The sequence below is a fragment of the Hypanus sabinus genome, chromosome 23, assembly GCF_030144855.1.
Source record: "Hypanus sabinus isolate sHypSab1 chromosome 23, sHypSab1.hap1, whole genome shotgun sequence".
Classification (NCBI taxonomy): domain Eukaryota; kingdom Metazoa; phylum Chordata; class Chondrichthyes; order Myliobatiformes; family Dasyatidae; genus Hypanus; species Hypanus sabinus.
This window is the reverse complement of record NC_082728.1, coordinates 31,662,736-31,687,417: the sequence shown is the minus strand read 5'-3', so window position 1 is coordinate 31,687,417 and position 24,682 is coordinate 31,662,736. Positions and strand designations below refer to the sequence as shown.

At 37.1% G+C, this 24,682-nt stretch overlaps 1 protein-coding gene across 6 annotated transcripts in view; it reads left to right on the top strand.

Annotated features, from left to right (window-relative positions):
- The window catches only part of tnrc6c1 (trinucleotide repeat containing adaptor 6C1), a 120,378-nt gene that overhangs the window by 46,597 nt on the left and 49,099 nt on the right, over window positions 1-24,682 (top strand). For 5 of the 6 annotated variants that reach the window (XM_059948651.1, XM_059948649.1, XM_059948650.1 and 2 more), the window contains exons 5-6: window positions 1,351-1,701; window positions 21,041-23,656. In XM_059948651.1, coding sequence (XP_059804634.1) covers window positions 1,351-1,701; window positions 21,041-23,656 — 2,967 coding nt within the window. Of the gene's footprint in view, window positions 1-1,350; window positions 1,702-1,722; window positions 1,994-21,040; window positions 23,657-24,682 lie in introns of those variants that run through there. The other variant, XM_059948652.1, reaches the window with a different exon arrangement.

Below are 24,682 nucleotides of genomic sequence, written 5' to 3'. Positions count from 1 at the left end.
TGTGATATCTCTTTTAGAGAACCATGTACTTGTACTCTTAGGTCCCTCTGTTCTACAACACTTCCTAGAAACCTACTGTTCACTATCAATATAGTATTAAACAAATTTATTTATAGATACTAGCTATTGTTTGTGTAAATGTGGTAATTTTCAAAGATGTTTGGACAACTACAGCTTGTAAATTAAAAATTCTTTCTAAGTATCAAAGCGTTCAAGCCAAGTTCTTTTTTACATGGCTGAATTATCAATGTTCTAAATTAAGTACATACTCTTGGACTAAATTTAATACATAACTCTCTGCTACTAACCAAGATTTTCCTCAAGCAGTTCTTCATTTGAAGTTCAATTACATCATGCTTTAGTATTTCTCATTATTATACAATTAAGTGTTCCATGAATAAAGCACAGTATCAACTGTTCATTGGTTAGACAATTTGAGGTAAAATTCATGCTTTTTCAGTCACTTCTTTGGTTCCAACATGATTTCCAAGTAGGAGCATACAAAATGATGCCATGCTTGCAGTCTCACTTTGAAAAGAAAAACCTGCACTGTCATAGGAGATCACCAGCACCTTGTTCTCTAACCCCTTCCCTTGTCATGACATCCTGCATCTATACCCTTTGTACCTGTCCTTTTGGATTTTGCCAGTTATAGCTAGCACATCTAGTAGTACTACCCATTTGAATCGGGTTGCTGGTTTTTATTGAAAATACAAGTGGTTTTAAACTTTGCTTTTCAGTTTTAAGAACATTATTCAGTTATTTTAGTCACTACTATTAAATGTCTCTCATGATAACTGAAAACAGTGAAAATCACTGGTATCTTGAGCAGATAGTGATCATCTAGGCTGCCCAATGATGGTCCTATCATTTGCTGCTATGTCCTTGCTATTTTCCATGACCCACTATGCCTTGCAGAACAGCTGACGTAGCAACAATGGCAGAACATTAATGGGTTTCAAAGAAAGCTGAGTACAGTCATGGGTATTGTGCAGGTTGAGTGTAGTTCTTTGCTGCTTGTTTTTATTTCTGGTTTGCTGTCCTCCATATCTTCAATGGTTTATGAAATGTAGTATTTCTCTGTCTCATTCAATGTACCCACCGAGTTGTCTTGTTAGTTGTCCGTACTGCAAATCTATTTCACTTTTTCATCTGATTCTTAAATGAATAAAAATTGAATAGATATTTTCACTTAATTGCAGCACAGTCAAATATGATAATCTGACTTGAACCCTTATTACCATGTGCAGTCTACTGTTTCAAAGTAAAACAATAATTTGGGAATGCAGAAACATTTCCATTTAATTCTTAAAATTCTCAATAAATGACTTGTTTTGTATCTTTTGACAGTGCCAGAAACTACCAAGACCAGTCAAAGCCAGCCACAGCCTGCCAACTCGTCCAACAGCACTTCCACTACCACTATCACTAACAGCAGTGGAAGCAATGGCAAGCGAGCTTCTACTAGTTGTCAGCAACAAGCCTTGTCTCGTTACCCACCCCGTGAAGTGCCACCTCGCTTCCGGCATCAAGAACAGAAGCAGCTATTGAAGAGAGGGCAGCCACTGCCACCTGGGACTGCCATCAGCAATAGTTTAGCTCAAGGTACAGGGCAAGTGGCAGCAAACTCTTCACAACACAGCATTCAACAAACATCTGGTGGACCACAGCAACTCCAACATCTTGGTAAAGGACAGACTGGTAAGACTAAACTTCAAACTACAAATGAGTAAGAAGTGAAATAATAGGCTGTAGTTTAAATTTCAAGCTCTTGAAGGACAACAATCGACCAAAATGTACTGGAATTATGCACAGAACTGTGATCCAGAATTCCAGTTGGGAGTCGAGTTATAGAGCACATACTTGAGACTGTTTCCCATCACTTGTGCTTGGGAATATGATTCAATTCACATGAAGAGAAGGTTGGGCATAAGACATTAAGTATTAGATGATCAAAAAAAGCTGTTGGGACACAACTTGGGAGACTTACAAGGTAAATAAATTACTTGTGCTTTTATTATTGTGGCTACTCAACCTCAACCTATTCCTTCCCAAACAGCTAACCCTTCCTTTGACTAGTGGTGTGTTGCAGGGATGGGTGCTGAATTGTCATCTGCGTCAATGATCTGGGTGATAATGTAGTTAACTGGATCAGCAAATTTGCAGATAACTCTAAGATTGGGGTTATTGTGGGTAGTGATAAAGACTGTCATGGCTTGCGGGGGATCTGCATCAGCTGGAAAAGTATGCTGAAAAACAATAGATGGAATTTAATTCTGATAAGTGCATATTTTGCATTTCGACAGGACTAACCAGGGTAAATCTTGTACAGTGAATGGTAGGGCACTGAGGAGTGCAGTAGAACAAAGGGATCTGGGAATACAGGTCCATAATTCATTGGAAGTGGCATCACAGGCAGATAAGGTCATAAAGAAAGATTTTGGCACATTTGCTTTCTTAAATCAAATTATTGAGTAAGTACAGGAGATGGGATGTTATGTTGAAGTTGTATAAAATGTTGGTGAGGTCTACTTTGGAGTATTGTGCAGTTTTGGTCACCTACCTGCATCAAGTTGTAAACAAAGTTGAAAGAGTACAGCGAAAATTTATGAGGACATCGCTGGGTTTGGAGGACCTGAGTTATATTGAAAGATTCAATAGGTTAGGACTGTATTCTCTAAAATGTAGAAGATTGAGAGAAGATTTGATAAAGGTACACAAAACTGAGGTTTTCAAGATAAGCAAGCAGGCTTTTTCTACTGAGGTTGGGTGGGACTACAACCAGAGGTCATGGGTTAAGCAGGAAAGGTGAGAAGTTTAAAAGGAATTTAGGGAAGCTACTTCACCCAGAGGGCCATGAGAATGTGGAATAAGCTACTAGCACAAGTGGTGCATGCGAACTCAAAAGTGAAGTTTGGATAGGTACATGGATAGTATGGATATAGAGGGCTATGGTCCTGCTGCAGGTCAATGGGAATAGTTAGTTTAAATGGTTTTGGCATGGACTTGATGGCCTAAGGGCCAATTTTTGTGCTGTACCTTTCTACGGTCACTATTGTACAACTTCACCTGTACCCTCTCTAATCTTTTGGCTCCTTCCAGTGGGAAATCTGAAATTGAAATCTGAAAAAGGCACCTTGAAGCTGTAGATTGGTGGTCTCCTTTTAAATTCCCTCAATGCAAATAATTAACAACTTACTGTTAAAATTATATTCCTGATAATCAAGGGCTTTGTTTACTGGTATTTTGAATGAAGAAGCACAACTATTGCTTGAAATGCACACTTGCTGGGGTTTTGATCAAGGAGTTGTGTTTGTTGAATTTAATCAGTTCCTCTTAGCACAAAAAAAGATGCAATTTGAAGTTATGCTAAAGTAACCTTTCAGAAAACAAAACCCAATCCATCTTTGTCAGTTTCAATGTGCCATCCAATTGAAATCCTGCCAATGTTGCATGTAAAGGGCAGAATGTTACTATCCAGGGAAGAAAGAATTTTTTTTTTGTCTAGTAGTCAAACATCTTCTGCACACTACCACCAAACAAAAACTTTATGAAACACTGCTTTGCACAAATTGGCTGTTTGGTACATGTCTATCATAGGTATTGCAGAAAGTAAAAACAAATTCCTCTATTAATCATGACACTAAAGAGAAATATCCATTTCCTTTAAGGGTGTGTTTAAGCTGTTACAAGTTGAATAAATAACTTAGCAGTTTTATTTCTTGTATATGAATTTCAATATAAATGTAATTTAGTTAGTCCAGAAAATGCTGTTTACAGAGTAGTTTATAGGGTTTTTTTTTGCTCTGGCAAGATCTGTTACTTAGAATAAAGCTGATTTTAGAGAAATTAAAATAAGTAACTTAGGAAGCCTAACTTTATCTGTTGTAAAGAGTTTACTGCATAACAAGGAATGACATCATAAATTAAAGCTGGTTATTGTCATGGTTAATTAACCATCTGCTCTATGCACAGACACAAAATGACCAGCATGTAGGAGAGTACACTTCTGTAAATTTTGTTTTATGTATGAGACCTAATCATAGACTAGATTTTCTTCAAATTTTCCAGTATATTTACAACTTTGAAATATCTTTCATTTTTTTCTTGTTCTTTTTCACTTCATGTAATAGTTTATTGCTAAACTGAGTCTCATTGATTCAGATAGTTCTTGTACTTCGGCTATACAAAGTTTCAACTTTGATGGTAAATGTTGGAAGATCATTTGTTCAATGAAAGGGGATATTAAATTATGGCTGTGCAAGGAGGTGAAGACCTGCCCTTGTGCACATTAGATAATTTAAATAAATTTTCAACAGAAGTTGCTGTATAGCCACCACATATTTGTCTTCTGTTTGTCACGTCCTTTTTTTATTCGAACTGTTACATCGCTAGAGTTTAGTTATTCCAGATGAGACCAAAAATGGATCCAAGCACATTACTAGTCTTTCTGCTTAAGTGTCCTTATCCATCTGAAATGTTTGCACTTAATAAAAACACAAAATGCTGGCAGAACTCAGCAGGCCAGACAGCACTTGTTTGTTTTGTATTTTGTGAAACACAATTGACAATTCAAAAGCTATGGAATTGATCCTGTTGGAGAAGATGAGTTAATTTTTCAGTTAACTGAAAAGTGGCTGTTCTACAGGTTAAAACATAGTCTTACTCTTAAAAACAAGCCTTAAAATAGGCTTTTGTGAATTCTTTTTCTCTCATCTCAGTTTAGTATTTTTCCCATGTAGCCACGCAGTATGACGTCTTAAATAAGGCATATGTAGTCTAGTGGAGGCAACTCCCACATTCACTTAAAAAGAGCAGGATCTTAAGAACAAGATCTTGATAATGAGATAACAGCTAGGAAAGTGCAGAACTTCCATATGAAAACCCAATAGGGAATGATGAAGGAAGTCTCCACCAGGAATGAGTATTCCTGCACAATTGATGAATTTGACAAGCATTTTTGTCCCCAAAAGGCATGTCAAGCTGGTCTGCATAGCATTGTAAAAACCTCAGAGCAGAGGAGATGTCTTCATCAAATATATTGTACACAGAATATTGAATTTCTGTGAGGATGTTGAGTGTCATTGTTACCTTGACTCTGCAGAATCCAGGTACAAAAGTATGGACAAGGTCTTCCTGCAGAATCACCAATTCTGGGGGGTGAAGGGAGAGAAATTAGCTTGTAAATCCACTGCCCTTCAGGAGAAGTCCAGGCACCTTTTTGCCTCCTGCTCATAGGTTTATGACTCATTGTGTGTGGTCAGCCATGGCCATGAAGAATGTTCAAGCGGCAAGTGTACTCGTGTTGAGGTATCCATGAAGTGAATGCCTCAGCAACTAAATATGGGAAACAAATATTGTCCACATTAATTTAAATAGTCTGTAAATTTTTGATCGAGTCAGATGATCTGTTCGGAATGTAGCATTGTTTTAAGTCACCAGAAAATTGTTGTACTCCTAGTTCTACTGAAACTGTTATGTGCTATTCAAAGTGGAGCTTTAATTTTCAATTCACGACATTATGGGCAGTATTGTGTTTATTGAAGTGTGAGATTAGCGTGCCTCGTGCCTGGTCCACATTTGAAATTGCTGCAGGTTCACCCATACATCTTGAGGAACATGATGTATTCTAAGTAAACATGAAGTTTGTATATTTGCCACTTAACTTTATATGCTAAAGCAATTTTTAGGTATCTATGCCTTACCAGAAAATCCTGTTACTGCCAGGTCACATGATCTGCCTACCAGCCTGCCGCTTTTGACTGCACAGCTGAGAAAGAGGATATACAAAGGGCATAGGAGCCCAAATCATCAAGTAGGCACTTGACTTAGATCCAAGTTCCCAATTCCAAGAACATTTTGATTTGTCATGTTGCTGCAAAGCTGGGATAAGTACTCAAGTAGACATTTCTGACATTCTTTTTTGAATTTCAAATTTTGGTTCAAGGTAAAAGAAAACCTTGATGCTCATTGAACCAGACACGAGTTTATTAGGCAAGTAACTGTCCACCAATTTGGAAAGGCTGGAACTTACCAGTCATTAACTTGACATTTGTGCAATAACGAATAAGAATATTAAATGTGAATCCATTCTTCTTTCCTTGACGTGGCACTCAAATGTTCAGTGCTCAATGCTTTCTCAAATGCTGCTCCTCCATCTTGAATGGCCTGAACCAGAAATCCAAGCAAGTTGATGAGGATGTTAAATTTTTTCCAAGAAGGCTTTGAAAACATCTTTTGAGTTTTGTCATTCCTCTCCCTCTTCTCCCCCCCCCTTCGAAAATGTTAGTTAGACATTGTTTGAAATGTTAGCTTGTTTCAGAGTCTAGTGTTGAGTCTAGTGATATGACTTTCCTTTGAAATTATGCCTCAATATAGTTGAGGTCTAGGGTGGCAAACCTTTTTGAGAATGTGGGCACAAATTGGCATTGATGTTACTTAAAAAAAAATTCTCTTGTATGCCTTGATAATTTTGAGTAGAAATTATCATTGATTAATGAATTAGTAACAATTATGGATTTGAGTGGAAAAAGATGAGTCCTGTTGCTTATTTATATGTATTCCTTGTTCTACTATAAAAGTATAACAGACTGATTGAAATAAATGAAGCATTTTAGAAAATTTTTACAAAAATTATTAATCTTAAAATTTCAAATGACAATTGAAAAATGACACACTTAAATAGCACTGTCACTCATAAGAAATGCAAGCATGAAATTATAAGCTTTGTTGTATATTCATTAAAGATCAACAAAAGCAGTGGACTTTAAAAACAAAATCAATGAGCTTCTGCATGTCATCTGCCAACAAAATGTTTCCGTAGCCCATCTTGGGTATGCATGCAATATTGCCCAATGCAGTATTGCCGAATGCAGTCACCCGATGCAACATTGTAGGGGGCTGGGAAAATGCAAATGATCTGCCTATTCTGCTCATTGATTTGGAGGATTTTGTGGAGACAGCTCACATTTAGTGCTTTCAAAGTGCTTGCTTTTAGGTAGTAACACACACAAAATTCTTGAGGAACTCAGCAGGCCAGGAAGCGTCTTTGGAAAGGAGTACAGTTGACGTTTTGGGCCGAGACCCTTCGGCAGGACTTTTGGGTAGTATGTAATTTTGACAAAAGGGTGAATACCCTGTTGCCCAGTAGACCTTGATTTTCAAACCACCATTTTCTGTAATGACTGCGTGTGTTGGTGTGCTGGAGATGGGAGGGTGAATTTCATCTGCCATATTTACTTTCACTGATGGGTGGCTGCTGAGATTTGGAAAATGATTCATTCAGCATGGATTATTATCTTTGGGGCCCAATGTTGTTTAGTTGCAAGTAGAGGATGTTTTTCCGAGAGGTGTTGATTGACTGACTGTTTATTTCTCTCAATAGATGCTGCCTGACTTGCTGAGTTCCTCCAGTTTTTAGTGTGCTGCATATATCCTAATGTTTACTGTGTGCAACTGTATGCTTTGTTCTCTCTAGCTCTAGTTGGCCATAGCTGTATGGCTTTCAGATGTATGTCTTTATTCTTTTTCTTTTGAATATCTCCCAATCATTTTACTAGCTAACATATTTGTCCAGTTCACCAGAGATGATATTACCATTATAGTTGGCCTCGCCCAAATTCAAATTTGAGCTCTATCATATAAGACTAGAAATAAACATGATCGCATAATGGTTACCATTAGGTGAGTGTTCACACCTTTTTAGGCTGTGAGCTAAACTCAATTCATTTCTCATTACTAATCCAATATAGTTAGTTCTTGTCTTGGTTCCGGAGCATGCTATAGAAAACTCTACTGAGAACATCTTGAAATTTACTCTTTTAGTGAAGTCAGAATACTTAACCCAATCTTTGGGAATGTAAATTCACTGTTACAGTGGTCATGCTTTTGCACTTGTGCATTCTGCCACTTCTTGGCTATCATCAGCAGAAGAAACTTTTATTCACTCTACTTGCATATTCATATGCCATTGAAATACTTTTGTGTTTAATTGTTCTCTTTCATTATTTATCTTACTGACTTGTATACTGGATTATTTTGAGCCATACCTCACCATTAACCACCATGTATTTTTCTTTGTATTTTTCTTAGATGAATTCAGGTCTATGGTTCATTTAGTTTTATCCTTTGCACACGAAATATAACTTGCTGTATTGATGTGCAGTACACAAAATCACTTCTCTCTCTCTCCAAGTACTTGTAATTTAGTATTGGGAAAATTATAACTAGTGATTCAGTTTTTAGTTTAGAAATATTAATTTGATTCTTTAACCTAAAAATCTTACCCTTGCCTTTTCTCAATTAGTTTATCAGTTGAAGTCTTGTAGGTGCCCCGTTTTTGTCTTTTTTGCAAGGACACTAGTCTCAGTTTGGTTCAGCTAAAGTCCGTTTAAAATAATGCATTTTCTTTTTGTTTTGGTTCAAATAAATCTGTGTGCATATTGGATGGTGACTTAACTTCCTTGTATAGTAATCCCACATGCCAATTTGCATGTGGGCTTGGGTAACAATCTGAAGATTTTAAAGTTTGTGATGGTGTTTCTTGAACAGAGGTAGTTATTCTGTTGTAAATGCAACTTGCCTGCTCAAGTCGGTTACAACATGGGCTAGAACACCCCTGTGAAGTCATATCCTCATTGGTCTTTCCTGCTTGTGTCCCTCAATATGTTTTAATGTTTCATTCCTTTCCAATGATTCTCCATCTGAGTATGAGAACCCTTGCCAGATTCCACTTTACCTATCTCTCTTTCAATATTTTTGTTAGTTTCTGCATAAAGGAATACAGAGTACAAGAAGATATTATAAGTCAAAGAAAAAAAATAAAATAATACCAAATACATTGTATTAAAAATACAGTTACAATCACAAACACTGTTTTCATAAAAATTAAATTAAATCATAATATTGAAATATAATTTTGTTATACAGAAAAAAAAATCTAAACCCACTACCAAAGCTGTTAGGAAAAGCAAGAAAAAAGGGGGGAAACCCTTATCATATAATAAAATATATTATTAGCCACCATCTGTACTTTTGCAACAAATCAAAGATTTTGAAAATAACTCAAAAATGGTCCCCACAATGTATGAAAGTCTTGGCTAGATTCAAAAACTGAACATCGGATCTTCTCTAAACTTAAGCATGACGTAACATCCCATAACCATTCCAACCATAAGTGGAACAGCATCCTTCCATTTAAGCAAGAGCGCCCTCCTAGCTATAAGAGCAGTAATAGCCAAAATATGTAAATCGAGTGTCTCCAAAATAAAGTCTTTTCCTCCAGCAAGACCAAATAATGCGGTCAAAGGGTTAGGCTTAAAATTTACCTTGAAAAGTACTGAGAAACTTTGGAATACTTCCTGCAAGTATCTTTCAAGGCTCGGACATGTCCAAAACATGTGAACTAATGAAGCTTCTCCATTATGACATCTAAAACAGAAAAGATATATCCAAATAAAAATGAGATAGCTTATCTTTAGACATGTGAGCCCTATGAACCACTTTAAATTGTAAGAGGGAATGGCGGGCATATAACGATGAAGTGTTAACCAATTTAAAAATTTCATTCCACGTTTCCTCAGAAATTGAAGTCTATAAATCTTGTTCTCAAGATCTTTAATTTTGTCTATAGGAACGTTTTTCATTCCTAGCAACATACCATAAATATTGGATATTGAACCATTATAAAAGGTTTCAAATTAAAAATTACATCTAATAAGTTCTTATAGGGACTTATAGGAAATGTATATAGTTGGGAACGTAGAAAGTCTCTGATTTGTAAATAACGAAAAAATGAGTTTTGGATAAACTATATTTTGCTGTCATTTGCTCAAACAAAAGAAGACTTCCTCCAACAAACAAATCCTGGAAACATTTGAATCCTGAAAACCCAATCTATCCCATTCTTTAAAAACTGAATTGGTCATCGAAGGTTTAAAGAAATAGTTAAAACAAATAGGACTAGACAAAGAAAATCTCAATAGACCAAAGAATTTCCTAAATTGTACCCAGATCCTCAAAGTATGTATAACTACCAAATTTTCAGTTAGTTTACTAAAAGATAAAGGGAGTGAGGATCTGAGAAGAGAAATAATAGAAAATTTATTAACAGAGTTAGCTTCTAAAGAAACCCATATTGGACAATCCTCACGGTTATGTCGACATTTTGGGCTGAGACCCTTCGTCAGGACGAACGTCGACATTGCTTCTCCTTATAGATGCTGCCTGGCCTGTTGTGTTCCACCAGCACTTTGTGTGTGTTGTTTGTATCAGTTTGATAGTGTCCATTTTACAAAATTCAGTAAGGTAAGAAAATTTTTATTGAATAGGTGTTTATAATTCTTGGTAATTGTTGCACCCAAATAGGTGAATTGATTTTTTTACAACTTGAAAAGGAAGGTTAGTATTAATTGATGACAAATTATTCAAAGGAAAAAGTTCACTCTTATGTAAATTCAGTTTGTATCCTGAAAATGGGCTAAAACAAGAAAGTGGAGAAAGCACCAGAGGTAGTGAAGTCTCGACATCAGCATAAAGCAAAACTTTGTGAACAGTCCCTCTCCTTAGAATACCAGTAATATAATTAGATTCTCAAAAAGCAATGGCTAAGGGTTCTAAAGCCACATCAAAGAGCAAAGGGCTCAAGGGACAATCTTGTCTCGTTCCACATTGAAATTTAAAAGGTCTGGAATACTAAAAATTTGTAAGGACCCTGGCAGAAGGAGATAGATACAGTAATTTAATCCATTGAATAAAATAGGGCCCAAAATAAATTTTTCTAAAGTTTTAAATAAATAATTCCATTCAATCCGATCAAAAGTCTTCTCAGCGTCCAAAGAAATCACACATTCTGGTATCTCCTTAGAAGAGGAATAAATAATGTTTAATAAACAATGAATATTAAAGTGGGAATCTTGATTTTTAATAAATTCTGTCTGATCATCAGAAATGATAGATGGTAAAATATTTTCAATTCTACAGGCCAGAACTTTAGATAGGATTTTAATATCAACATTAAGTAAAGAAATTGGTCTGTATGAAGAGCATTTGGTTGGGTTCTCATTCTTTTTAAGAATAAGCAGAATAGAAGCTTCATAAGAAGATTGTGGCAACCTACCCAACTTAAAGGAGTCTGAAAAAACTGCACATAAATGAGGTATAAGCAATGAGGGAAAAGCCTTATAAAATTCTGCAGAAAATCCATCAAGACCTGGAGCCTTCTTTGAGTGCAAGGAACATACATCCTTGGCAATTTCCTCATCCAGCTGTTTTCGGTTATCAACAGAAAGTGTAGGAATGTTTAATTGATCTAAAAAATTATTCATTACAGTATTATCTTTGGGAGGGTCAGAACTATAAAGTATAGAATAAAATTCTTTAAAAATACCTTTTATTTCTAAATGGCCAGTTGTCCTATCACCATTGACTTTACAAATTTCTTTACTTTGCCGTTTAGCTATAAAGGTTTTTAATTGGTTAGCCAGTAACTTGCCTGTTTTGTCTCTGTGGGTATAAAATTGACTTTTATCTTTTAAAAGTTGAGTTTCAATTGGATATGTTAAAAGAAGATCATATTTAGTTTGAATTTCAACACGCCTTTTATATAAAGCAGGATCTAGGGCCAAGGTATATTTTTGATCTAATTGTTTTAACTGATTAGCTAACTCAATTCTCTCTTTATTAGCATTTTTCTTGACACTTGCAGTATAGGAAATAATTTGACCTCTAATAAAAGCCTTAAAGACATCCCATCTAATAAGACTAGAAGTCTCTTCCAAAGTATTCTCTTCAAAGCTTTACCTATCTAAGGGTAGTAAGAAAACATCCTACAGCACCTTTTCTCCTTTGCTTGAATTGTTTGCTTTAGAAACTCTAAACCACCTTGCCCTTCCATTTCTGAACTTGAACTTCAACTTAACCCTCTTTAAAAATAGGCAAAGACATTTGTTTTTGGTGACATGGCCACATAGTGCTTAGAGTAACATTTTACAGCACCATTGGACAACCATTTTTTTTGAAAATGTTGCTTCCTCAATATTTTTTTGATTATGCTAGACTGCTTGAAGCTGAACACAAATATAATTTCAGACTACTTGTATCACGTAGGAGAAGCAAGCAATTAACTTTTAGTGAATACTCTGCTTTGAATTGTATAGTGGTGATGATGCTTTGCAATAGATCAACTAAGCTAAAAATGTTCTGATGATTTTTGTTTGTATTCTGTATCTGAGGCTTCTCGCTTAAGTGTTCCACAATAATCATCCAGTGTTGATGAATTCCAGTTGCTTTGATATTGTTTCTCCATGACCACAATGTCCTGGTGAAACCTTTCACCATGCTTATCACTTACAGTGCTAAGATTTGCAGAGGAATCTAAATGGGAATGCAGAAAATGAATCTTTAGTGACATGTACTTCATGGTTTTATATGCTTGATGCACGTTGTCAACCAGCTGCACATAGTTTGGAGCCTTTGTAGTTGCCAAGAAAATTTACAACATACTTGAATGCCTTCCATGCGATTTTCTCCAGTTCCATTAGAAGTCTTCAAATTGCCTATCATTGATGACCAGTTTGATTTGTGGACCAACAAAAATGCTTTCCTTAATCTCGGCATCAGTTACTCTGTCTTGAATTATGAATTGAAATAGCAAATACAGGCGATTTATTTATTTTTATTAAATAGATAATTTCATGGTGATTTTCTTGATCAGCTGCCCAAAATCTATAGAAAAGCCTAAAAGTATTCAGGAAACCAGATCATTGTTGTCTAGTGTAATCGGGGTCCAGTTCCCTCTGCTGTCTGTAAAGAGTTTCTATGTTCTCTCCATGGATGCGTGGGTTTCCTTCTCGTACTCTGGTTTCCCCCCACAGCCCAAAAACCAATGGATAGCTAGCAAGTTTGGGCATGTTATGTTGGCACCAGAAGTATGGTGAAGCTTGCAGGCTGTCCCCAGCATATCTTTGGAATTTGTTGGTCATTGAAGCAAATAATGTATTTCAGTGTATGTTTTGGTATACATGTTACAAATTATGCTAATCTTTATCACTTATGTACGATGATGGCTCCCAGTTCACTTCACCTGCTTTACATCCAGTATTATCAATAAACTGGGTGCACCTGAAATTCTTTATTGAACTGCAAAAACCAAAGCCAATGGATTACATTGCTTTCAGTCTTCCTCATCGGCCACTACCTCCGACTGAGTTTAGCTGTTTGTAGTCTCAATGCATCTTGATCTTAAATGGAACTCCTCAGGCTCTTAAACAAGTAGCCTGCTATCGTCATTGTAACTCCACACACCTGTGCCTCTAATTTAGTTTATCTATTGTTTTGGAATTTTCAATTATTTTGAAGTTCACCTGCCAGCCCTCCTTTTCTGATATTCTCAAATATACTTGATCTAATGAGAGCCTTGATTACTTAATTTCCTTGTAGGAATACATTGTCTTTGTGCTTCTGTACCTTAATTTTTGATGTTATTTTAATATTAACCCTGAGAACAAATCCATAGTTGGAGTCCCTAAAGCAGTCCGATGTTGCCTTCAGCCTCACTCTGGTAACTCCTGTGATGACACTGGTGTCGAGCTGTATCGGCCCTTGCCGTCCCCTTGGACAACATCAGTGTCGTGGAGAGGGGAGGCTTGCTGCATGGGCAACTGCTGGTCTTCCATACAACCTTGACCAGGCTTGCGCCCTGGAAACCATTCCAGGTGCAGATCCATGGTCTCGCAAGACTAATGGATGCCACCATTTTAATATTCAAATATGTTTATATACCTGTTGCTCAATAGCTCTGTGTTCCTTCAATTTCATAAGTTCACTTCCCTACAGTTCTTATTTCTGATGTTACTTCTCACCTTTTCCTGATTTCTCTTTATTTGAAATGTATCTAGCACTAAGTGTATCATCACTTGACCAATTTATCACTTTTTGACTGTAGGAACTCTTGTCTTTGATTGCCACAGGATACTTTACTACAATAAAACAATGCTGTCTTAGTGCAGAGTATTGTTCAATGGAGCATATTTTTGTGTGCACAATTAAACAAATACTGTAACCTCTTGCAGCTTTTGAACAGGTAATGTGATTGGATCATACTTGACAGTAAGTTAATTCCAAAACAGCAGATTATTGATATATGGAAGAAAATTTTAGGTGTCTTCTGTGACTGCAAAAGTGTTGCATGTATCTTGATTTCATAAATTGCTTCAATTTCTTCTGTGCTATAGATTTGTGTAGCATCTGGATATACTCGTAATTCCAAAGAGCCTGATGGTGCCTGAAGCTTTTGACTTAGTTTACACGGCAATCTGAATAACAAGTGCTGTGGCTTAGCAACCAAGTTACACGTTTGTGCTGAATGATAGGCAGGTTTTCATGACCTTCATTTAACCTTGGCAATTGAACAATGTGATGAATTCTCCTGTCTTGGTCTATATTGCAGGTTCTATTATAATTTATGGTTATATCAGCAATAAAGATGTTTTGTTAGTGGAGCTATTGTTCATACTAACCTGTACAGATACCAGCATATGTTGACATGCTGTAGCTAAACTATAAACGTGCCTTTCTATCAAGGGACTTCATAATGTTCTTGTGGGCATAATTCAGCAAGCATTAAATAAAATGTGTTTTGGAGTGGAATGTGCTTGCTTTTTTAGACTACTTTTTCCAAATAGATTTCTTGATTTTTTTTTTCTTTCAGTACAGTATCAACCAGTTTATACAATGAATCTTGAAACTTTAAATCCTATGTATGTATTTGTTCCGTATTGAATGTTAGTGCTGTAATGCTATGCTAAACAACGACGGCTGATGCTTCTAAATGGCATAAAACAGAAGCTTATTTGCATGCAACCAACCACTGAATGCGGTTGTTTTTTTGGCTGACTTTCAAAAACCAATTGGGGCTAATTGCATTGCCAGAAGAAAATATTTAATGACAAAGAATTTTTTTTTAAAAAAGATGAGTTTATCATAATTAATTAGATAATAAAACTAGATTTTTCTCTGGATAACTTAATATTGAATACTACCTCCAAAAATAAATTTTCAAGCAGAGGAGGATTGGTTATCAGCAAATACAAGTTGTCAACAGCATATACTACACTGTCTAGCATGCAGACAGGATGAGGCTTAAGCTGCACACAGCCGACATATTGAAGCAACAGAGGCAAGAATAGGTGCAGACCCAAAAGCATTTTGCACAAAATGTAGCTTATCCAGGAATGGTTGGGTGTCACCTTCAGTTAGTAATTTTCAACAGCAGTCCCTTATGGGTCAGAAAATACCAAGTAATTGCTGCTTTGTTCTCAATGTATTTCATTACATTAGAAAGCTGCTGCATACATTCTAAAATAGTTGGCTGTTGAAACTGAGAAAATGGCGTCTTAAGATTCACATTTTTATTAAAGAATTACTGCATCTTGTGTAAACACAGTAATAAAGTCAATATATAGATGTGTAAGTTTTGATGATATTTTTCATTTTATTGTCAAAGTTTTTGAAAAACTAATTGATAAATAAGGTTTGATAAAAGACACACCTGTTTCTCAGCCTATTAGATAATATTTTTAAAACAAAGTTCATAAGGTTATACAAATTTGATTCCTTGGAGTAATTCTTTTGTGATTGACAGATCATATGCTGTATAAACACTAAGTTTGTGGTTTTCAGTTTTTTTGTTACCAGTTAAATTTCCTATGACTTCTATTAAATATTGCAAATTTAAATGATTTTATTAATAACCAATTTCAAAAATTATGCCATAATGAAATTGTAGAATATTTAGATTTCCATAAGATGAGTTGTACATGTGATGTGCATAAAAAACAAGGTTCCTTTGCTTCATCTAAGAAAAAAAATTCAGTTTGCTTTCTGAATTTTACTTATAAACATTTATGAATTGAACAGTGTAATTCTCTACTAGAGGCTGGAAAGATTGCAACAAAGTCTTTTGAAGCTATTCCATCTAAAGCGGGGGGTCATGGATTTAATGCTTAGTTATAATTTATGAACCAATGCTGCGTTACAGTTGGCATCAGTATTTCTGCACTAAGAACAAAAATGTGATGAATCCGACTGATCATTGTGACCATAGCCGTGCTTAAATAATTGAATGCATGTATATTTGTGGGAAACTCAATGTGGTGTCTGTTACAGTAAAGAACCTTCATATCAGACTAGGTTTGTATTTGTTAAATGTTGTGCTGGAAAGTTGTACTGTATCCCTTTTCCTTTGGGAGAGGAAAAAATACCAAATGAGAAACAGTGGTAGAAAAGGAGTCTTTAAACCATCATTTAAGCAATGTGAGAGAGTCTACCCCATAACCAGTGCCTCCATAGAGGAAAAAAAGCCACCAGCATTTGCTAGGTAAGGAAATGTACATGGATGGGACCAGTAGAAGTTAGTCATGATTGGAGAAGAACATGAGAGGAGGACTGAAGCAATCTTGGATATGGAATGGAATTCCTGCCCTGAAAAAAAAATCCTGTTGTTCTTCCCTATCTTGTTGAATTTTGTAACATTTTGCCTGCAGTAGGAATATGACTCCTCGAGTTATTGTTTGCCATTAGGAGGCATTCAAATTATGACTTGCCAATCTAAATTGGTGCCATTCCTCCCAACATGCAGCCTTCCATCTGATTTCAGTAGGTGAAGGTAAGAGAAAAACAGTGAAGAAAGCTCCCTTTTCCCCACCCTGATGTTTTCAATGCCTGCTAGACCATTCCTGTAGGAAAGATATTGCTAGCAGTTATGGATTAGCTGATCTAATTGTTTTTGAGGGATGCAGGTATGAAGCAAGGAAAACAGTTGGTCTGGATTTTTCTACTAATTGTTGTAATTTACTGAGGTGTATTATCTGCTTTATTGGAGGAATGACATTTTCCCACCTTGTTTTAAAGAGAACAGTTCTAAACCTCGCAGGAATAGTTTTAACCACTGTAAATATTATCGCAGTAGGACTGCTTTGAGGAAAATTAGTTGTAAAAGTTGTCTTAAATACTTTTTTCACTTCTGTGTGGAAATATATGGATTTAAAACATGATGTAAATCAGCCTTTGAACCTTCCCTGCCATTCAGTTATAGTTCATCAGATCCTGTCTCCCGTCTACTACACAAACTTGCAATATTGTTTGACTTTTGAACGTTTGTCATTCTCCTCCTTGAATATGTTCAATGATTCTGCCTCCGCAGCTCTACAAATGGAGAATTCCATAGTCTGAGAGGAAATTCCAACTTCTCTCAGTCTTAAATAGATGAATCCGCGCTCTGAAATTCTACCCTATCAATCTCTAACAGAATCTTCTATTGAATTATATAAGAGATGAATGAGGCAGACTTTCAAAACTCCTCATGGGTATAGTCCCAACTTGTCAACATCTCTCAATGCTTGCAACCTCTTCATTAAAGGACTCAACCTAGTGAACATACTCTGCTCCACTTCCAAAGCAGTATTTCATTTCTTTCGTATGGAGACAAAAGACAAGCTTAGTAATTCAAGGTTTGAATTCACCAGCTCCCTGTAAAACTGTCCTGTTATTATGCAAACAACTTTTGCAAGAATAGCAGTTATTTCATAAGCTTTCCTAATTACTTGTGCATCTACATGCCAGCTCTTGATGTTTCATTTACCAAAAAACACACATCTTTTTTTGTGTTGCAAAAATTTCTATTCTCAATTCACTTAAATATTTTTCAATTTTTAAAATTTCTAACCTCAGCCTCCCAAACTATTCACCCATTCATTTAATCATTGCAGGCTCTTTGTGCCCTTGCTGCTGCTATCACCATTTTGTATCATCATCAGAATTGACTTCATTATACTCTGTCCCTTCATCTAAGTCTATAATATGGACTAAATAGTTGAAGACCCAACACTGAAACCAGTGGTACCCACTAGATCAGGCATGGGCAAACTACGGCCCGCAGGCCATGTGCGGCCCTTTAAGCTTTTTAATCCGGCCCGCAGAACTTGATGAAATTATATTAATAAACCTTGTTAACGTTTTTTCCCCGCAATTCTGGCGTCTTCCCAATAGATGACGCACTCTATATACATTGACCTTTGCGTATTACTCCACATTTGCGTTTTACTTTGTGACCTTGTGGCGACCCATTTCCTGGCACATCCGAACCGGCTCACAATTAGCCAGTGTTCCGGCTAAGGCAGATAGCCTGCTGGGATTTGCGAGCACAGAGCTCCGCATATTGGTGCGCTCTCACTGTTCTGTCATTGTGCGGGTCGTTGTTGAGTTTTGGCACAGGGGACAATTGAATAAGAAGGAGCAGGACAAGTAGACCTGCATCTCCTACCGTTTTTGAAATAAAGACAGTCAGGAGGAGAGTGATGATGATAATATCTTGAAGGATAACAGAATTTTCAGTGCTTTAAAATAATAACTGTTACTATTAAAAAAAGCTGTATTTTATTCATTTAATTTTCAGTGTTTTAAAAGACATTTCAATAAATAGCTAAATACCATGGGACTTCAAAGACAGATATTTTGTTGTAATGCATTTGTTCATTTTCAATTGAAATTAAAGCACGTTTTCTACATATCCCATGATATTTTATTTTCTCTTATGAGGTGTATTACCAAAACTCCGTCCATCTGCTCCTGGTCCGGCCCCCCTGTCAAATTTTAGAACCCTTTGTGGCCCTCAAGTCAAAAAGTTTGCCCACCCCTGCACTAGATACTGATTGCAATCCTAAAATGACCCATTTATCTGACTTTTGATTTCTGTTAGTTAATTCCACTTCCATGCAAATCAATTAACGGGCTGAAGTGATTCAGTAACACTTACATGGCATCTTAGCAAGTATCTTTGAGAAATCTGAATATGTTACTTATGTTGGATTTACTTCATCTGCTTATTTGTTTTATCTTCAGAGCTCTGACAAATTTGTTAAATGTTCTCTTTAAAATAAAGACTTGGCTCAATTGTCATAGTTTTCTAAAACAAAATGGTTACAGCATTGAGATGCCTTTCTACATGTTCTGTTGATGCTGACAAGATCCACTGCCTGTCCCCATCTCTATTAGACTTGGCACTTTTTCCTAATCATATCTCTATTCACCTTCCTCATGAAGGCAACAATGGCTGTGCATTCTGGATCCCAGCCAGCGTTTTAAATGAAAATTCTTATGTTGCTCTTCGATTTCAACCCCCTTTATTTGTAGCTATGAGGATATCTAGTTGTTAACCCTTCTATTGTGTATCACAAACATTCCGTATCAAAACTAGTTTGGGGTTTTCTAGTCCTCTATGATCCCCAATTGTTAAAATACTCAGCTAAATTCCAATAAACTTTAATGCCTGTAACACTCTGCTTAATATATAATTAAGTCCAAGTACCTGAGTGCTGAATACCACTTGCAGAACTACTTCGGCATAGCAGTATTTCTTATGACTACTACCTATGGTTTGCCTTGTATGGATAACCTTTTGGTGATGTTCATTTTTGTCATATTCCTTTCATACAATAATAACATCTGAATGATTCAAAGAGAATAATCCTCTGACATTTTCAATTCCTCTAAATCAGTGGTTCCCAATGTGGGGCGTACGCCCCACAGGGGGGTAATTTGATTTTTAAGGGGGCAATTCAAGAATGAGTTATTAACAGTGAACTTTTTCTAGTAAGCCTGTGAGTATGAGTGTGTGTGCGAGTTAATACATATGTGTATATACAGTATGCACACATAAAAATACTTGTGTGTATGTACATGTGTAATTGCGTATGTACTGTATATATAGTGTATCACCATCATTACAACCATCAAATGGCTTTCGTAATTAAATTAATGAATTGACTGATGTAGGAAGGAACGAATGAAGTCCAAATGTGTAAGAAACTCGTACGAGGTCGCGCCATTGCTGCTTTTTGCAGTAGCTTTCGGTTCTTGGTGGTGTGAAGGTGTGTACATTGCGTCATCTCTTTTAAACGGTGTATCTGTCTTTGTATGCTGTAGAAACGAATCGGCATTGTTTTATTTATTTATTATTATTATTTTAATATCGCTTAATGTTCTTTTTTTACAATTTCTTAGTAATTTCTTCCTCAGAACTTTAACAGTCCTTTGGTTCTTTTATTTTTCTCTTTCATGAATGCCATGTTCTTTGGAAGTTTGTTTAAACCAAGTTAATGGTCTTTTAGGCTTCCTCCAGGTGAATAGGAGTTCACTTTTTGAATAATAAGAATTATATATCACCACAGGGGGCATCAGGATTTTAGAGGTGATTAGGTGGGGCATGGCCAAAATAAGGTTGGGAACCACTGCTCTAAATTGATTCTCATTCTCTGTGTGTGTCTTTCTCTCTTTTTACCCCTCCCATGTTTTACCAATATCATCAAAGTACAACCTGCTCCTAATTGGAAGGAGACCGCTAGCTCACAGACTAGTGGATGGCATAATTGTAGTAACAGCACAAAGAAGAAACTATCTAGGAAAATACTTTTCAATTGGGTTGTAAGTTTTGTTGTAATGGCTGAAACAAGGAAATAGGATCTATCCCTAACATTGTACAGAAAGAGTTTTGCCTACAGTACTTCATGAGTGGCTGAATTTAACCATAAGAAGACATTGTCTCCAAAAGAGTAAAAGAAATGGCCTAGATTATTCATTGAAATTATTCTCTGGCATGTCCTCTTAGCCACTTCGAATTAGGAAATTCTAATCAGGAACACTATCAGTTAGGATAGTTTATTGAATTTATTTGAATTCTCAGGATTTCATATTGTATGTAGAGAATCTGGGGTACCAAAAATGCTTTTGCCTATTGCTATTAAAGTACTTGATTGATGCTTGACTGGGAATATGATGAGCTAGCAGCTGTACTAAATTGTTGTTCTGTTTTTTTTCTCTCTCAGGCCAGGGTTCACTAAACTTCAATATGTGAATTAAAGTTGTATCAGAATAAGATGATGCAAATAGATTGGTTTGCAGTGTTTTTAAACGTCTAGTATGAAGTTGCAATTTTTTTTTACTTGTAGAAAATTATTTCTTATAGTTTTGTTTTGTTCTTTTCCAGATCTCAGCCATAGTGGTTTGGGAACTCATTATGAAAATTCCCATTGGGGTCAACCCCCCTTTAGAAGTGAACCAAACAGCATCTGGGATAAAGTGATAATAGACGGAAGTGACAAAGAGGCTTGGCCTTCCATTTGTGGAAACGAGACTGAAACTGCCTCAGAATGCACAGACACTGACTCTGCCTCAAACTGTGGCTCTGATACTAGTAGCATGGCTACAGGGAGTGCACCAGGCAACTTCAATGGACAAAATAAAAATTGCAATAACAGTGGTAATGGGGCACTTGTCCAAAGCAGTTCAAACCAGAGTGCCATTGGAGGTGGAGCAAATGGTGGAAATGGAAATTCATCCAGAGTGTGGGCTGTTGCCTCAGGGTCTGCACCTGGTATAGGCCACTGCTCTGCTACCAGTGGAAGTGGAAAGATGGATAGCATCGTGAGTGTAAATCCAAACTGTTGGGGCACTTCTACGTCCTCTGCTGGCATTAATCTGAATCTTAATCCCAATGCCAATCCAGCTGCTTGGCCTGTAGTTGGGCAAGAAATTCAAGGAACTGTAGGAGGAGGAAATGCTTCAACTGTTTGTAGTTCCAGTAATTCCATTGATCAGAGTCTTGGTAACCCCAATAATGGTCCGACAGGTACATTAAATACCTGGGGAAATTTGCTGCAGCAGGAAAGCACAGAAATACAAACATCCACTTCACAGAATGTGTCTTTCAGCATCCAACCTCAGAACCTTAACACTGATGGACCAAATAACACTAACCCCATAAACTCTTCACCAAACCCTATCAATGCAATGCAAGCAAATGGACTGCCTAATGTTTCTGTACCAGGAGGCTGGGCAATGACTGTAAGCATGGGTGCAATAAACCCATCACATCTTCAAAACCTTCCTGGTGGTAGTGCATCACCTGCAGTTTCTCAGCTCAATGGAGGTAATAATGAAGGAATGAACAATCCTTCGTGTAACTCTGTGTGGGGAGTGCCACACACTAATCCTACAGCCACCAATGGTAACTCTGGATTTAGTCAGGGGAATGGAGACACTGTGAATTCTGCATTAAGTTTAAGTGCTAAGCAAACGTTAGCAAACAGTTCTAATATTGCTGTGGAAAAGGATGTTGGAAACAATGCTTGGGACTCTGGTCCCCCTACCAGTCCTGGGGTACTGCCTTGGACGAGGGCTGGTAATATTGGGGGCTTGCACTCTGGTCCCAGTAATAGTGGAGCTTGGGGTAACACATCATCCAACAGGAACACCAATAATGGTGTAAATGGAGAATGGGGAAAACCGTCTAACCAGCATTCCAGTAATGAAGCAAATGGTAACGGAAAAGGATCGTGTACATGGGAGGGACTTTGTGTTAACAGCCAAACTCCTGTTTTGCAGCAAAGTAATGAACAAATTAACTCTTGGGCAAAACCTTCTGAATCGTGTACCACTGGTAGTGAGGGAAGTAATGAAAGTGGTACTAGCCATCATGAAGGAAGCACTGGAAGAAACGGAGGAAGACACAATGGTAGCCGGCGAAAGACTGATAAAGGGACAATTGAACAACAAGGGCTGGTCCAGAGTGTTGTATTAAAGTCTGATCATGATCCTAGAGTTTTATGTAATACTGGATGGGGCCAGACACCAGTGAAACAGAACATTTCGTGGGAAATTCAAGAATCTCCTAGATCTGAGCGAAAAAGTGACAATGGAACTGAGGCTTGGGGTTCAGCTGCTGCCCAATCTTCAAACTCAGGGGGGAGAAGTGATGGGTCCAGCATGAATAGTAGTAATACCTCTACAGTATCTGGTTGGGGAAATCATCCACCAACACTCATATCCAATAATACAGGTTGGGGAGACAAAGTATCCAATGGCCAAGGGGGATGGGGAGATTCTGCAAATTCTAATGCTGCTGCTACAGCCAAAAGTGGCCATGCCTGGAGTGGGGTTCCTAGTCAGGAGGAGAAGCCATCCGCCTGGGTGGACTCACAGAAGTCTAAGATGCAGAATTGGGGAGAAGGGCAGAAAACTAATCAAGGCTGGGCATCAGGAGGTGGGAGTGGGGGAGGGGATTGGACGGATTCTGCCACAGGACCTTTGGCTGAAGGAAAGAAAAATGGGTCTAGTTGGGACAGTGAAAATAATCGATCTGCACCTAATTGGAATGAGACTACCAGACCACAGAATAGTGGGTGGAGTAATGGTACAACCAGCAAGCCAAACCCAAGTACAGGCTGGGGAGAGCCTTTAAAGTCAAATGTACCACAGAACTGGGGAAATAAACCTCAGGATAATAATGTTAGCACCTGGGGAGGGGCTGCTTCTGTTAAACAGTCTAATTCGGGTTGGGTTGGTGGACCTTTGTCTGCAAAACAGAAGGACAATGAACCCACAGGCTGGGAAGAGCCTTCCCCACCATCTATTCGTCGTAAAATAGAGATAGACGATGGTACCTCAGCTTGGGGAGACCCAACCAATTACAAGAAGGCAGTAAACATGTGGGATAGAAACAATCCTGTGAATCAAAGCAGTAACAATACCGTGACTGAACAGCAACCGCCTCCGCCTCATCAGTCATCTGCTGCACAAAACCGCTCTCCACTACTTGCTCCAGGTAAGAATCACTATTATTTCAACTCATTTAAAAATAAGTTAATATCTGCAACAGAAATTAATGTATTTAATATCTAGAAATATACCTGAAATGCACCTCTCTAACAAAAAAAATGCAGATTGTTTTCCGTGTTATTTGATTGATATAGCCTCATCTGTGCAATAGTTAAGTGGATTAACTTTTTTTCTCTCCAAACCTGCCTTATAAGACTTGTCTGAAAATGAGGAAAGCAGGTAACTTGTTCTAAAGGTTTATTTCCAGAATTATTATACGTGTATGGTTAAGTTGAGCCAAATAAGAATTTGTAAACTATAAAATGCTGGGAATCACATGCATAGAGGTCATCTATAGAGTTGGAGTTGAGAACTACATGGAACAGGAGAAACCTCTTTGACCATTTCTACCATTCAATAAGATTGTGATTGAGCATCTACTACTTTGACTATTTCCTGCACTAATCTGATATTCTTCAATTCCTGTAATATCTATAAATCCATCTAATTTTGCTTTGACTGTACTCTAACTGATCCTCCACAACCTTTCTGGTTGGAGCTTTCCAAATATTCACCAGCTTTAAGTATAAGAAATTTCTTCTTTTTTCTGTTCCACATACTTGATCCTTTGAGACTACCTCTCTTCCCTCTTCCTCCCATCAACCACCTCAAACTACTTTACCTATTCCAGTTAATTGGTCATTGGTTAATCTGGGCAGCTGCTTATTTTGGATGTCTCTTAAAAGAACAAACAAATCATGAAGATAGCCAGGGTTCCCTTCATTGATTTGGGACACTATGCTGCTTAATTGGGATGGGAGACTGTTACTGAACAGTTTCTAACTAGCTTTAGTCACGTGCACTTGTATGACTATTAGATAACACCATGCTGAGTGTGAAGAGTTTTTAAGTAGCATCAGTTGCGTTTGTTTGTGTTCAAACAGTTGTAATTTTTTTTCCACTGATAGTTGTCGAGAAATAGGTAGTAAGTCTTTTACTCACTACGGTTTCAAACATTAGGTTTGGAGTTGCC